Here is a 16,052-nt window from a genome sequence, read left to right as displayed (position 1 = left end):
GTTTGGGGAGCGTGACCGACCAGGTTGTCGGTGCCGTGGGGTGACAAAACATTGCATTGTCACCACAGATAAATCGGGCGGGTCCAGCGGAACCCTCCTGGCCGCCATGATGGTTTGGCGTGCGACCAGGCGGCCCGGGTGCCATGGTCGAGAGCCAAAGGCCTGGAATGATCGTCACGGTCTGGGCGATGAACCTTGTGGAGATGCACAAAACTTTTTGCGGATCTCGACCTGGAGATCTCTCATCATCCGCAGAATGTCCGCGCCGAGAGTACGCCCGAAAGAAAGAAAATAAACCGCTACCTCTGGCGATGGGCCGGCGAGGGTCGCATGATTGCCCGCCAGCCTCCCCGGAGAGGATAGCATCCTGCACAAGCTGCACAGGAATGCAACACGACGTGCCATCACGGGAACATCAGTTTGTTGTTGAGGCCAGACGGGCGCGGGCGCGGTCGTGTCTAGTCACAAGTAGCTCGGAGGCTGAGCCGAGCCGGCATCGTGCAGAGGCGTGGTTCTCCAGATGGTGGCTTGATTAGATCAGCCTCATCTCGACGACACCCCCACGGTTCCATTGCCAGGGTCCGGGGTTTGATACTACGAGGAACGACCGAAAAATTACCAGCGCAAGCACGAACCGCTTATTGCAGGATCGTACCGTGTACATAGTAGAAGAGAGCTGTGACGTAACCAGCAGAGTGTGCAGCTCAGGAGTCTGGTGAAGTTTGTGTGCTGTCCAACTTGTGCACGCCACCGACTGACTCGAGGCAGTTCGAAGAGCTTGATCAGGTTGCTTCACGAATTTGCGCGGCATGGAACGAGAGACAGGAGTGGCTACTACGAGTCGTCCGATCTGGAACTCGGACGATCGCCGTCCCTGCAAGAGTCAACGAGACCGGCTGATTAAACTGGGGCTCAGAGAGATGTCGTTGCGTGGGGCCAAGCTGCCAAGTCACGAATGCCGAGGCGGCTCCCGCCAGCGTCCTGAAGATTACATCAGAGACGACCAGATGCCGTGTGGTAGTACCCACTTTGAGACCCGTCAAACGGCCCGTTTGGTCGGGAGAGTCGGATCTCGCTAGGGACCCATGAGGATCAAATTTTGAGCCGCAGAGCCTCCGAGATGGTACGTCCTTCGCCTGAGACTCGGAAGAGCGAGGGCGATGGCAGCGCCACGCCAGCAGGCACCTCCCTGGCTGGGCCTGTCAATACGATTGTGGCCCCGTGCCGGGAAACACGGCGGGCTGGATGTTTGCATCGTCACCAGGGATAAAGACCAAAAATGCCGCCTGTTTCCAAGAAACAGCCCAAGCCTGACTGACGTAGGATATTGATATTCCTTGGCCGCTTCTTTCCCACATGAATGCAACTCTAGGCATTTCAAATAAGCATTTATTCTGAAATCCCGCAATTCTGATGCAGCGAGGGTCACCGCGTGGATTACAGAGAAAACTGTTGGGAGACAGTGCATATTCCGCCGACGTCGTATCCCGCCGAGTGTCGCCGCGAGAAAATCGCCGGACCCCTAACCCCTTTCCACAGTGGACTGCCTGTATGGCCGACAACGGCATGACAGCGTTTGGCTGCACTTGCAGTGTATCCTATCTCATCAGAATCATCGTCAACCGTCACGATTGAGAGGCTCGACGAAGCAGCAAGTAAGCTGTCGCGGTTTCTGTCTCTTTGCTGGTGTTGCTTCCTCAACTGAACAGCGACCGCAAAGCAGCGGCGTTGGTCCTGAGGCGCGTCCTGCACAGTCTGCACGCTTTTGGCGGAGATTGCCCGACATTGTCTGGAAGTACCTGTACTTGCAGGGAGCGACAGCGACTACACGTCGGTGGGTTGGGCCGGACGAGGAGACCCGGAAGACTGACGGCGAGGCCGCGGGATGACTGACCCAGTCGTGACGGTAACAGGAACTGGACAGCTGGCTAGCATCCAATTCCCTAAGCTAGCGGTTCCCATTTTGCGCCCGAGGTTCGATCGTGTGGCTCGCCTGATCCCATCACACACTATCGCCAGCCAGATGCCACCATGTAATAACACCTGCCATTACCTATTCTGCCTCGGTCGTTCGATTCGAAGTGACCGTGAAATGCCGGATTTTCTTCGTCAGGACTCCATGGATTTTGTCCTCGAACGATGCTGGGAATGGTCGATCCAGTATTGGCCGTGTCGTAATTGGAATTCGATTCAGTGCTAGTGCTACCAGCAGTGTCCGTGCCGCTACGTGAAGGGTGAGTCGCACGTAGCCATCGCAACCCTTCGAGCAACGCGTGGGCTGGCACCCTCTTTATAGGCTTTTCGAATGAGTCAAATTGGTGAAGTCGACAGCGTGAGAACAGACGTGGAGACTTGATGCAGTGTTGTGGTGGGCAGAGTCTGCACATCACACATAGTGGAACGCCATCTGACACCATAGTTGGATGCTGAAGCTTATCTCTGAGTTTTCTCTGCCGTTGACGAAGGTTCTCGTTGCATTGCTCGGTTTATGCGGGTCTTGGTTGTGACCTTGTCGTCCTCGATTCCCAGATTTCGAACAACTCAGCCCCAGCGCGGTGAAGCCATGCCCATCCTGCATGCCATGTCAGCTGAGCAGCCCCTTCCTTGTCGGAAACTGCTTGATTCCCAGAAACAGCCATATTTTCGGACATTGGGACAGCACAGCAGGACAACATGGCAAGTACTGCTTGTCCACCGTGGCCATAAGATCTATAGTGTTGGTGATCCTGAGGTCGCAAGGATCTCGCCTCGATCCGTCGCTGCGACGCATGCTGCCAAAGTCAGCGGAAGATGGCCGCATTGCACAGGCAGCTCCACCATTGTCTTCGCCCCAATTTTGACCAGGGCACAGATGTGACCTTGCCGGGACAAGTTGGCCACAGTGGACAACATGGCCTGCCTGCAGATCGGCCAAGTTTGCTGATGAGATGTTGTGATCGACTGTGTCCTTTTCATCGCACGGTGTCGTCCCAAGCAGCAACTGCATTAGTTGACATAATACGTCCACCATTGGAGACTATGCTCTAGGTAGACTGTTGTGGCAGTAACTGTGGCATGTCTGCGTGATTCCGGCCTCCTAACACTCGGGCCACGTGTCGTCGGTGATCGGGCCAGGCGTAGTCAAATGGTATGGTCGCGTGATTTGTAAAGCTGGACACTTGGTGGACATGCCTTCAGTCGCCTCTCATCTCGAATGAAATGAGATGGAGGGCTGGGCTCGAAGGTGAAGATATCGATATTGGCGTGAATTCCACTGTTTCGCATCATACCGCCGTGGACGATCGACTCTCACATCCGTCTCGATGATTTATCTCGCAGCTGAGGTGGAGCACACTCGCCGATCGGTCTTCCGGGGATCTGGTTCAGTGCATCACTGCATGTTTCCATTAGCGGAGAAAACATTTCCCTGTATCAACCTCGCTATAGATTCGGACTATCCACCTATCAACAACACATGAGTTGAAGAGCGCAACGTCTGGGCTCAGTCAGCTAACTATTCTCTTGAGGATAAGGGAGGCTACCAGAAGGACGAAAACTTACCCTCGGAGGTTCAGCTTGAGAGGACTCATCCGTCCCAAAGCCCAGTTCCACTCTTTTTGATGTGAGTATGGCGGCAGTACAAGCTCTTCGCACAGTTGATATTGCCCTGAACGAGATCGGCCAAAGCTATTCCGGGCTTATGTCGCGTGAGGTAGGTAAAACGTGCGAAACGTTTCCCAGATCCGTCCATGCTACGCAGAGCTGTAGCTTGCCACCGCGCTGGGTTCCAGTGCTTCAGCATGACGATACTTGAACAGCCTCACAGTTGAGGCCTTCTTTTGGCATGAATTTCTCAACAGCATCATGGTCAACGGTTCCTGCTAAGGTATTCGAGGCCACAACGCGTCTTTCCCCTTTCAACTGCAACAGACGGGACCAAAACTGCTCATATCACGTTGGTCGTCTTTGAGGACATGACCAGGTGTCGAGTGTGCTGCATACGACATCCCTTGGAGCGATTGGGTTTGAAAAGGGTGGTGGTCCTCGGCGATTGCCGCATCAACATGGCTACTCAAGTGAGCGGCTGATCTGGTGGACAGAAGGCGCATTTTTGGTACCGGACGCCATGATATGGTATCACAGTGGTGACACACTGCCAGAGACGAAGATGTTGAGTACTTGGGAAAGAGGCACAGCTTACGCCTCGGGTTGCTGGCCTGCAGATGCCTGATTTGTGGCTGGAGGGTGGAAAGGTGACTTGGAATGGACGAAATGTCCTCTCAAGATTGTCCGCGAGACGATGATGATGCCGACGGGAGACAGACCATCATGGTACGCATTGGAGGGAGAAGACGGGTGTCAGGCTGAAAAGAAGGAGGAAGGAAGAAAGATAGTGAGAGGATGGAGGAGAGAGGAAGAGAAGACTACGGCACAACCGGCCAGGCAGAGCAGAGCACAACAGAGAAGAGCAGAGGTGGGTACCTGGACGGTCTCGTGGGCTTGAAGAAATCAGAGTCTAGTCGTGTCTGGGGCACAACCTCGGGAACCAGTCGTCGTGCTTGGAATTCTGGGGAAGTCGGCGGCGCCCCCAGGTCGAGAGTGAACCGAGAGCAAACCCCAGCCGGGGTGCTGGGCTCTTGAGCGTGGGGGCGGCCCCTTTCTATATTACATTAGGGAACGCCCTTTTCCTGGACCAGGACACTTCTACCTAGTTGTCCCGAGGTCGTCTGCAGAATGCAGGCGGACGGGCCGACCGACCAGGTAGGGAGGTCGGCCGTCCGTCGATGCTGCCGTGGGACTAACCAACCTGAGAGATTCTCCTGGTTCCTACCAGCGCTCGAGGTGATGTCGACATGGTCTGGGCCTGGGCCTTGAGCACAAGAATTACTGGCAGTAATTTTCCCGCCCATTCGCTTGTTTGTGCGTTGTCCACAGCACCAAAATCAATTCTAGGGAGGTCAATTGGGACACACAAAGTACCCGTGCGCTGCAGCCATTATTCAATTCCTCGGAATGTAGCTGCTCTGATCGTGACAGCAGGCTGTTGTGGGTTGCATCAAGGCGTATCTCAAAAATGCGGCAAGTGTCGCTGATGAATGTCGAACGAACTGGTGGGCGGACATCCCCAGGCAACCCCCCAACCCCCACACTCCCAAAGGTTGCTCAGCTGCATCCCCACATGGAGCAGCAGGGCACACGACAGGGGTCCTCACAGATTTTACAGCACCCGACTACTCCCGCGAGCACCACCCATCCCACAGCAGGCCATCCATGCTCCAACACCACCACCACCACCACCACCACCACCTACACGGTCCTACTGATCCCGCTGCATCTCGCATTGACCTCGTATACAATCCATGAGATCATCTATTGACATTTCCATTCCATTGCAAGTCGTAATCAGCCTCATCCATCCTCCCACAGCCCTCATCTAAACCACCAAAATGGTCACCACCCGCTCCGCAGCCGCAGCTCAGGCGCGCTCACGATCAGGCACACCAGTCACCCAGCCCACGCCACCTGCACCCGTCACCGCAACAGCCCCCAGCATCGACCCCGTCTCAAAAACTCGCACAATAACCCACATGAACAAGGACCACACCGACGACATGTCCGCCATCCTGCGGCACTTCTCCCACCTATCAGCCTCCCAGGCCGCCGACGCAGAGTTGCTCGACCTCGACCTCAAGGCCATGACCATCCGCTCCGCCTCGGGCGTGCACACCGTCCCCTTCGCCCCTCCCATGGACAGCTGGGACGACCGCAGGGCGAGGCTGGTGGCCATGACCGCAGACGCGAGGACGGCCCTGGGGCTCGACGTCGCCGAGGAGGCGAGCCACGCCCCCGCTCCAGCCCCGGGCTCCAGCTCCGGCTCCGGCGCACTGCCCGCGGCCCCGCGCTACGTGCCGCCGCAAGGCACGGACTGGATCAGCTTCGCGGGCGTGTCTTTCTACTTCCTGTGCGCCGGCCTGGTCTACGGCGGGCTCGTGACCCCCGGGTCGCCGCCCTGGCGCGCCCTGGAGGCCGTCCGCTTCCCCCAGGGCCCCGTGGGCTTTATCTGGATCGTCGAGTCGATCTTCCTCCTCGTGCTGGGCATCCACGTTGCCGAGGCTTGGTGGATGGATCGCTCGCGTCTTGCCCCGGCCGGTGTGCCCCGCGGCTCCAAGGTGTGGTGCCTGTGGGTGGGAAACACGTTCCTGGAGGGCGTGCCTGCGTACCGGCGGTGGGATCGGGTTGTCAAGGCTAAGACTAACTAGGCGGCTCTTGTGGCGTTGATTCAGAACGCTGCAAGGCCTTGCGCTCTTGCGTGTTTAGAATGGAATTTTCCCTGGTTTCGTCGGTGCCAGAACCTGTTGGTCTCTGCAACACAATGCATGCTTTGTTCCTACTGATATATCATGTGCCGCTCATTTTAGTGCCTAATTTCGCAGTTCGTAGCACAAATGCTGTAGGTGAGAGTGACAACGCTCTCAAGTCCACAATTCCAGTAAGCAGCGATCTCGTGACGTCGAGCTGGGTAGGGCAAAGATATGAACCAAGTAAAAGTAAAATGGGGGCTTCAAATTGCGCCGGGCTTCGACTTGCGTAAAATAGCAGGCGATACACCACAAAGCATCGACCGTTAAGGCTGGCATGACATCGATGTTAGTTCAGAAGAAGGAAGTAAACTTACACGCATAGCTGTTATATGTGAATATAAATATTGATTATATTGACTATGATATAAATTTTCAACTGAAAAGAATGTCAACATATCTAAAATCAAAATTTATTAACAACAAATCTGCTTATGTAAGGCCGTTACACTTTGTTGGTTGATACATGCCTCGGAAACTATTGTCTCTATCTTCCAGTTTTGAGCTCGTAAAAGTCTCCTTTCGTAATTGTCAAGGCTATGTACGCCACTGACAGCCGGAAATGATATCCTAGCGCTTTCAATCGCGTTCTCGCGCCAAATTGCAAAAAGCTCACGTCTTTCTGAGTTGATTGATTGATCCGACACACGTTATCAACTTCAGAATCGACTGTCAGTTCTATCGCCTATGTTTGCCTCAAGTCGCGCAACCTTCCCTGGAAACAACAAGGATGCCACGAGAAAGCCAAGATGGACTAGAGTGGGAAGAGACTTTGTTCAATCTCATACCGCGTTGGACACGAGACCCTTCGGTGGAGGCGATTGAAAGCGTTTGTCGCCAGCAGCTAGAGCTCCCTGCCGGATGTCCCTGCACCGCCTCCTTCTACGCAGCCGGTGCATTCAATAAGCTCTATTCAATCGTCTGCGCCGATCAGTCTTTGCTGATGAGGGTAACGCTGCCAGTAAGCCCTCACTACAAGACACGTGGCGAGGTAGCCACCCTGCGTTGGGTCCGCGAGCATACCGACATTCCAGTTCCCAGAGTCATCGCGTTTGAGGCCAGCAACGACAATAGCATTGGGTTCGAGTGGATTTTGATGGAACTTATGCCGGGAGCTACGGCGTACCGACGATGGCGAACGATGTCTTTACAGCAGAAGTCAGCAATTACGAAGCGTGTGGCAGAATTTCAAGTACAACTATCTTGCTACGGCGTACCCGGTTCTCCCTTCAAGAATATAGGGACGCTTGACCTGGAAAATGGGTCAAGAGGGATTGAGGCACCAACAGGAGTCACCCCTGGGAAGCTTATATCCCATGAATTTTTCATGGGGAATCGCCAGAACTACGATGTTCCACGAGGGCCTTTCCGCTCCAGCTTCGACTGGTTAAGCTCGGAAATACGCTTGATCATACTCGAGCAGACAGAAGCTCTCGAGAAGGCAGAAGATTACGATGACAGGGAAGATGCCGAGGAAATACTGGGCTCAGCTCGAAGGCTTCTTTCCCTACTTCCCAAGGTGTTTCCTGATGACCAGCAAGACGAAATTGCGACCGCGCTCTACCACGACGATCTAAGCCTCCACAATATCCTTGTCAACGATGACGGCGAAATTACGGCTATCGTGGACTGGGAATGCGTCTCGGCAATGCCGATTTGGTTGACTACCAAGATGCCCAAGTTTCTTATTGGGGAGAACCGGGAAGAGGAGCCAATTCGGGAGATTTATGCCGATGAGATACCTGCAGAGTCTGTAGGCCCACCAAATGACGGCGGCCCAGACGATCTGGATAATGAGGGCAAGAACCAGCTCTACTGGATTCATCTGATGGAGTACGAAACGACGCAACTGCGAGCAGTGTACGAAGCGAGATTGAGACAGCTCTGGCCGGCTTGGCCTCTACAGGAAAGCCAGATAAAGGTTGACTTTTTCGATGCGGTCTTGCAATGCAGTGCTGGAGTTTTTGTGAAGCAGGCGGATAGATGGGTCGACAGCATAGAACGAGGGGACTTGATAAGATGGGCAGATGCTTAGAAGCCCGTTGTGAAACACAAGGGTCGCCATTGTAGCCAAAGGTCTGGTATTCAATATTATATCTACTTTTCAGGGAAAAGAGCCAACCCACCAACATGTCCGATTCGAATTCCACAATCACAAGACTTCCACTAGTATGACACCTCCGGCTATTCAGCTAAGCTGTGGCCTAACATGAGCAGGACTTAGCACCCACAGGCCAGACAACGAAACTGGCAAGGGCGCATTGAAATGAGCGATGACTGCGGCTGGACATCACGTTTCTGCCATTGATGCAAATGCGATAAGCTGTGCAGTTAGGGAAACACAACTGATACTTTGGGCGGATTGCCGCAGCAGCAGACTGGCTTATGAATCCCTGTGTCCTTGAAGTCCGGACTTATACGCTCTATTACATCAGTATTCGTAGAGTCTAGTAAAATACCGAGCGTCCAAGAGCGTAAGCAGCAAAACAAGCGGAAGCAAGAGATGTAAAGGGCATCGAAAGAACCTTATGAATAGCTTCGACATGTTGTCGGGCTAGAAGCTTAAGTATCATTCCTCACCACGAGCACTGAAAATCCTGTCCAACCACCAGCACTTAATATAGGTCGCAATATGTACTGATTGTGTGTCTACCTGAGGTCATCTAAGGACAAGCAACCTACGAACTCATAAACAAAAATCCAGAGGCAAGAAGGTGAAACCTTTGCAGTTTCCTAATGTGCAATGTACTGAGTGGACGAACTTGGTCCAGACAGTTGTCCTTGAAAGAATTGGTATAGTATAGACAAGCGTATCTTCATGCAGCGTACATTAATGATTACACGTCACCGCGACCAGGCGGACACCGCGTGTCCTGGTCACAACTGGTCCAGCACCCCCCAAGCTGGCGCAGACGGAGGAGCCCCGCCACTGGTGCATGACAGACGTCTATTTCACCTGCAGATGCCTAATCCCAAGCCCCAAGAGCTCATGCAGGGAAGGTATGCCCTCCACAGCGAGCCATGCGATGCCTGCAGATCACGATCGGTCAGTCTTCGTGCCTGAACGTAAAAGAGCCTGGGAAGTGCACAGTCATGTGAAAACTTACCTGTATAAACCACCAGCTTGGTAACAACCTCGACGTCATACTTGACTCTCGGCTTGACCAGCCGCGAGAACATCTCCTTCTCACCTAGCTCATCCTCCTCGTTCTGCTGCAGAAAGATAGTGTCCCCCTGCACCTCCTCCGGCTCCTCCCTCACCATAGGCGTGCTGGGGCTAGGCGACCTCCGCAGGTCCGTGCTCGGGCGTGTGATTACGACGCGCGCGGCACCGTGGCCCATCTGGTGCTCATAATCTGCCAGGGCGGTCGACCTCCCCGTGGGGTGATGGTCCTTGTCCTCACTGCCCACGGCGGAGAGCGCGGCCCCGTCCGCCTGGAACCTCTCGCGCAGGTCGCCGTGGCTCTTCATGCTCCCGTTGGACCCGATGCTCTCACGCCGCCTGCGCTCCCTGTACGCCAGAGCCTCATACGCGTCGGCCGCGCTTTGCGGTCCGATTGACACGCTCCGGCCCCTGATCGGCGCCCTCAGCGTCTTAACGAATCCCGGGAAATCTCTCATGGTGGGCAAGACGTTGTCTGTGCGTAGCCTGAGGAGGTTGGGGATATTCTTGTATTCGGAAGCGGGTACAAAGAAGCGTCGCGGAAGCGATACGCCTAGCCGCTCAACGAATCGGAACACATAGGGCAGAGACTTGAGCAGGAAGGGCTTCGTGGTCTCGCGCCATGCTATGATCGTCAGTACGCCGAAGACAATGCGCCCGATCGTCATGGGCCAGCTGAGGCCCGGGAAGGGGCCGTCCAGGTTCCCGGCCCCCAGGTGCCACAGGCCGGCCTCCAATCCTATCATGACACCAGCGAACGCGACCGAGTCATCGAAACACGGACAGTCATCCGCGGGCTCAGGGTGAACGCGCACGAGGATGATGATAGCCAGGGCGACAAGCAACGGCGCGGTCCAGCCACTAGCTTGGAGGTATGCGTCGAACGGCGGGCCGTAGTAGAACTCGATGAACGATATGACAGCCCCCATAGCAGAGCCAATAATGACATCGAGGAATCCATGCATGCCGCAGTAGAGACGACCGATAATGATAGACGCGGCATAGAAGTAACCTAATAGTTCAAGCAGTAATGCCGTCGTGGGAGAGAGAGTACTCTCGCCAGACCGCAGGCACAGCACAGCATACACAGCAACGGAGACGGCGTTTGCAGAATGTGTGGAAGGAAAGCCGTACTCAAGGGCTGCTGAGCCTGACATGGTAATGCGGTTCAGCGGAGGAGACAGAGGCCGGGGCAGCGAGAACATGTCCTTAATAAACCCCGTAAAGAACACCCCTTCGGCCAGGATATGTACGAGGCCCTTGCCGAACGCTGGAAACCCACACCAGAACAAGATAGGCAGGCCGATCATGAAGAAAGTATGGGTGCCGAGGTTGGCCGTGATTGCGAAATAGCTATCGAGGGCGGGCGTGCGCACGGCGTCCTGGAAGTATGCGAGGTAGGGCGTTTCCCAGCGGATTAGAGGGAGCATCGCTTGCCGGAGGTCGTAACGCCATGATGGCAGTGTTTGTCTGTCTGTTTGGCATGATAGTTAGCGAAATAACTCCAGACCAGACTGCTGGGCTGCTGGGCTATTTCCCAAGCCAAGGCGAAGTGCGCGGGAGCATGCGATAGCACGGGAGGCGCACGATGCGCCTGGCGAGGAGGAGCTTGCAGGCAAGCATGTCGGCAGCAGACAGGCGCGAAAGCCGCTCCCAGACGGACGAACGGACGGATGATTGGCGACATACAGTGGTCCAGGCTCCTCAGGCCAGCATCGATGACTTCCTTCTTGTCGTCGTGACCATTGGGCAGACCCGAGTCTGCGCTGTGCAGATTAGAGTTGGGCGGGGCATCGTGGAGCTCTGAGCCTGAGCCGGAGCCACGATGTGTTCGATTCATGGACCACGGATAAGTTCCACCTTCCTCCTCATGTGTTCAGTGTGCCTCTGTCCGTGATGCTGCGCTTTAGACACACAAGCGAAAGAGGCATTGACCGGGTCGAGAGGGATGACGTGAACTCGGTCGGGCGCGAAGGCTAGGCGTGCGGACCAGGAAAGATAGTGAGGGTTGATACGGGTATCGATAAGATCGCGAGGTCAGAATCGAGTCGAGTCAAGTGGGATGGAGTCGATTCGAGTCGAACCGTGCGGTGCAATGCAATGCAATGCTATGCCTATGCTATGCAGCGCCGGGCGGTGCGATCCCCACGGTGGAAACGAACGATGGGGACGTCAAATGAGGAGGGAAAACAGCTGTTGTCCAAGTCCACGACCCCAGTCCATAACTCCAGTGCTCGTGACGTGTGAGAACAGCGTGGTGGGCAAGGATGAGGAACAGCAATCTTCCCAGATCCTTTGTCTGTCACGTCAGGCAGGGCCCCGTTGGCATTTCGGGTTTTTGGGGGCAGGACCCCTGAAAAGAGCAAGCAAGCAAGCAAGCCATTGTTCCTGAGGTTGATGCGCTCCCCGCGGGTTTGCCTATCCTGGTGGGGCCTCCGCGACCTGCCCGCCAGTCCGCGGGGCCGAGACACAAGCGTACCTGAGATACAGTACAATGCGCTGCAGGTACAGAGAGCTCTGGGTAGTGCATTTAATACAGACACTGGCTTCACACACCGTAGACATATCCACTACATCATGGCGTCTTCAACGTCTCATACATGATGCCAATTAATACCCGAAAGCTCACGAAAAACTACACAGCTTCAGGCCTACATAAGCCATGATATCCCTCGCAGGGAAAGCCGCCCTCATCACCGGTGGGAGCCGCGGCATCGGCCTGGCAATAGCCACCCGCCTGGCCAACGAGGGCGTCTCATGCCTCCTGGTCGCCCGCAACGCCGACACCCTCAAGGCAGCATGCTCTCAGCTGCCCCAGAAGACAACAGGAACACGGCCACACGGCTTTTTTGCGGGCGAGGCTGGCGACACGGCCATTTGGGACTCCATCGGGCGACAGCTGGCAGCCGACAAGAACGAGGTCGACATCCTCGTCAACGCAGCCGGCGTCTCGCAGAACTCGCTGCTCGCGCGCACCACCGCGTCTGACATCTCCACCATCCTGGATACCAACCTGCGCGCCGCCGTGCTGGCGTCCAAGGTCGTCGGCAAGCAGATGATGCGCAGGGACGCCGCCGCCCGCCGGGGCTGCAGCATCATCAACGTCTCAAGTGTCATGGCTTCCAGGGGCGGCACAGGCGCGTCTGTCTACGCGGCGAGCAAGGCGGGCCTTCTCGGTGAGAGATGCTCTTTTTCCCCATCTTGCCATCATTATTGAATGACCTCCTGGGGAGGTTGAACAACACAATTGGACCTTCTTCTACCTGTCTGTGGTCTATTGCTAAACGGAAATCAAACACCCTCCCAGGCCTCACGTCTGCCCTCTCTCAAGAGCTAGGCCAGTTCCAAATCCGGGTCAATGCCCTAGTCCCAGGCTACATCCAGACCCAGATGATCGAGAGTAAGTGATTGACCTCAACCTTTCGAGGGAGGGCTTTTTCGTGTTCCTTTTGTTTGATCTCTGTTCTTTTGTTTCCAATGCTCTGCCTGTGTCCATCCTTGGCCGCCGGCCAAATCTGTACTCAAAGTAGCAATGGACAGCCCCCTCTAGGACAACCCAAGTGTCCCATAGCCCCATCCTCCGTGTCGAGGGCCCCCTAGCCTCACCATATCATTACAAGTTATCAAGAGCTAATGTACATGTCCTGTCAGACCTCAATGAAGAGAAGCTCAGCAGCCAGATTCCACTCGGAAGGGTAGGCAGAGCCGAAGAGGTCGCAGACGCCGCCTTTTTCTTGGCCACAAACTCGTATGCCAACAATTGCATCCTCAACATTGACGGTGGGTTGAGCGCGGCCAATCAAGGTTTCGTAAGCCGTGGGAGTTCGTGAGCGATGCCAGTCTCCAGTGGCACGTTGCGAGATGCGGAGTTCAATCGTCGTCGATCATGATGGCGCCACTGCCGCCGTCGTCATCCACGAGGACCGCGTCCTCGCCCTTGGCAGTCGAGTCCCCAGTTTTCCTGACTTTCTTGGGACCTGGCTCTTCAAGATCGTCCTCGTGTTCCCTCTTGTTCTTCCGGCTACTCTCATCAGGCTCATGCTTTCCATTAGATGAGGGCACAGCTGTCGAGGTTTCTGCGGCCTCCTGCTTGGGCTTTTTGGGTATGTCGGGCTTGTCGTCTGAGAGAGCCTTAACCGGCTTTTCAGGTTGCTTTTCCTTCCTACGAAGCTGTCAGTCAGCTAGCTATAGAGCATGTAGAGAGACGAGGAACTTACGCTTCCTGAATGTGAAGGACAAGGTTGACGAATGGCTCGGCGTCATCTTCATCGGTGACAGTCAAGAAGGTGTCAGGCTTGATACCTAGGATGGGTTAGTGAGCAGTTGAGAGAAAAGAGATCAGAAGAGGTGCGTACCCAGGTCGGTCAACTTCTTGGAGAGGTGCTCGGTCTCGTCAGGGTCATACAAGATGCCCGCGTCCGTGCTTACAGCTATCTCCTTCTCGCCATAGCCCAGTTGGAGTCTCAAAAAATCCTCAACCAGATCCTTCAGGGTCGCTTGAGCGAGGTCGACGTATGCGCTGGTCTGGAAGACACTGCAGACAGGACAATTTGGATTTGGCGCCTGTGGTCGGTCAGCCGAGATGAGCCGGGCTGGTAAGCCCGACGAGAATGGTGAGAGGAAGGCCTGGACGCGGTCAGCAATTGATGATCAGTACAAGCAAGGTGGCGGCGGTGACTTACCTCTTTGGCTTTGTTGTACTCTCCCTTCAGGACCTTGTAGGCCTGTAGCACACAGAGACCGGCAACGATAGCATTAGTGGTCGCAATGGCCGGTATGATATTTCCAGCCATCTGTTTGATATCGAAGCGAGACTTCCGCTCGATGCTGAAAATGGTGGATCGGATGTTCGCGCTGGCTGCAACGAAATCGAGCGTGTCCTCGTCATCCTTGTCGAACTCGATCATAGGTGTAGGTCCCGAGCCGTCATGTGATTTCTTCAGGTCGGCCATGCGCTTGCTCAGACGGTCCAAGCTGTCGTTGAAGACGACAAGGCTCTCTTCGAGACTCCAAACCTTTTGACCATCCTGCAGAATTGTGTCCTTGGCCGCTATGGCCTCGCCTGCCTGTTCAAGCAACGTTTTGTAGTCCAATGGCTGAGGTGCTTGCCTCGATTTCCACATGTCTTCCATTGAGCATAACCGCTCTATGTCTGTCTTGAACACCTTGTCGAACAGCAACTGAGGGAACTGACTCGAGCCAACAGACTCGCGAATCGACTTCAGAGCCTCAGATTCCTTCTTGAGCTCCTCGATCTCCTTCGCGTTGTCTTGGTCGTCTGTATGATCGAAGGCAGACTCATCCTCGCTAGCACCGAACATCTCGTTCAGCAAGTAGCTTTTGGCCCAGACTATGCAATGGATCGGCTGACTTGGCGTGCTTCGTATCGTACAAACAGGGAAAGACTTTGGCGCATCTTTGGGAGTGCAATCGTAGCAAGCGGTAACGCCCTTCTTGATGACCTGGACCTGGCCATTGAATCCCGTGGTTCCGCTCTCGATCAAGGGTACGTCCGCCGCCAAGCACATCTTGTTCACATGCCGTCTCGCTTCCATATTGTCAAGCGCATTGAAAATGATGTTGAAGCCTCGAAACCACTCGACGTTGAATTGTGACTCCTTGATGTTTGCATGATGTGCCTCGATCTTGACCTGGGGGTTGAAAGCCTGCGCGACATCTTTTGCAACTAGAGCCTTGGGCTTTCCGATATGGTCGGTGCGGAAGAGGAACTGTCGGTTGAGATTGCTTAGATCGATTGTGTCAAGGTCAACAACATGTATTTCGCCAAAGCCTTGGAGGACTAGGTTCTTGAGGAGTTCGCAGCCGATGCCACCAGCACCAACCAAGAGGGCTCGAGACTGCAAGCAAGTTAGTTTGATGACATTCGGGGACTGCGCATCGACTTGAACCATTGTGATGGGAAGCGCATGAAAGGGTGTTGAAGAAAGCGAAGGCGAGGAAGAGTCAGTCCTGGTCCAGGCTTCGCTATGTTGCATGCGCAAGGTAGCGCTCAATGTACGGGAGTACGGGAGGAAGGGCAGTGAAAGTCATGTGCGAGAGGGAGGCAATTGCAGAGGGGTCCACGCACGGCTTTGACCTGAGAATTTAGCGCTTTCCCAAGCGATCGTTGGTTGAAGACGTCGCGGGTCATTACTGCAGGCTGCCGTGCCACGCCGGCCTGAGGGGGTTGTTGGCCTTGGGTTACCGGGACGGTGTGAGTCGTGGCAGGGCGAGGGACATTCGGAGCAGCTGCTGGAGGCTGGGCAGCGGGTTGAGCACCAGAAGGAGGTGCTGGTTGTTGTTCTGTAGAAGCAGCCGAAGCTGGAGGAGCTTCACCCGTAGGAGCGCTCATTGTGTCGCAAAGGGCGCCTCAAACGCGCATGCAGTCGATGGTGGTACGGTTCAGTGGAGGGAGTCGAAGGAAGATGGATAGATGTAGGTCTTGCAACTGGCACTGCGCTAGACGGAAACGATGTCGTGTGCCGGGTAACGAGACAAGGATCGAGTCGATTCGTCGCAAGTCGGGGGTCTCAGATAAAGTCAATCGGAAG

The 16,052-nt window shown here is 55.0% G+C and overlaps 5 protein-coding genes across 5 annotated transcripts; 3 read left to right on the top strand and 2 right to left on the bottom strand.

The window, feature by feature from the left end:
- Positions 1-5,426: 5,426 nt before the first annotated feature.
- Positions 5,427-6,239, top strand: J7T55_006576 (integral membrane; the record flags this gene model as incomplete). Its single annotated transcript, XM_053130191.1, has 1 exon — positions 5,427-6,239. The coding sequence occupies one exon, from the start codon at positions 5,427-5,429 to the stop codon at positions 6,237-6,239; it is 813 nt and encodes a 270-aa protein (XP_053001340.1).
- A 1,042-nt stretch (positions 6,240-7,281) lies between these two features.
- Positions 7,282-8,373, top strand: J7T55_006575 (uncharacterized protein; the record flags this gene model as incomplete). Its single annotated transcript, XM_053130180.1, has 1 exon — positions 7,282-8,373. The coding sequence occupies one exon, from the start codon at positions 7,282-7,284 to the stop codon at positions 8,371-8,373; it is 1,092 nt and encodes a 363-aa protein (XP_053001339.1).
- Positions 8,374-9,285: 912 nt separating this feature from the next.
- On the bottom strand, positions 9,286-11,341 carry J7T55_006574 (sphingosine-1-phosphate phosphohydrolase; the record flags this gene model as incomplete). Its single annotated transcript, XM_053130169.1, has 3 exons — positions 9,286-9,368; positions 9,446-10,975; positions 11,191-11,341. 3 exons carry the CDS (start codon positions 11,339-11,341, stop codon positions 9,286-9,288), a joined length of 1,764 nt encoding a protein of 587 aa, XP_053001338.1.
- Positions 11,342-12,163: 822 nt separating this feature from the next.
- On the top strand, positions 12,164-13,331 carry J7T55_006573 (3-oxoacyl-acyl carrier protein reductase; the record flags this gene model as incomplete). Its single annotated transcript, XM_053130158.1, has 3 exons — positions 12,164-12,677; positions 12,809-12,901; positions 13,153-13,331. 3 exons carry the CDS (start codon positions 12,164-12,166, stop codon positions 13,329-13,331), a joined length of 786 nt encoding a protein of 261 aa, XP_053001337.1.
- A 40-nt stretch (positions 13,332-13,371) lies between these two features.
- J7T55_006572 (uncharacterized protein) lies at positions 13,372-15,853 on the bottom strand (the record flags this gene model as incomplete). Its single annotated transcript, XM_053130147.1, has 5 exons — positions 13,372-13,663; positions 13,719-13,803; positions 13,857-14,127; positions 14,184-15,359; positions 15,590-15,853. 5 exons carry the CDS (start codon positions 15,851-15,853, stop codon positions 13,372-13,374), a joined length of 2,088 nt encoding a protein of 695 aa, XP_053001336.1.
- Positions 15,854-16,052: the final 199 nt, after the last annotated feature.

This window comes from Diaporthe amygdali, assembly GCF_026229845.1.
Source record: "Diaporthe amygdali strain CAA958 chromosome Unknown NODE_1_length_4327563_cov_65_473760, whole genome shotgun sequence".
Lineage (NCBI taxonomy): Eukaryota > Fungi > Ascomycota > Sordariomycetes > Diaporthales > Diaporthaceae > Diaporthe > Diaporthe amygdali.
This window is presented reverse-complemented; position numbering and strand designations above follow the sequence as displayed.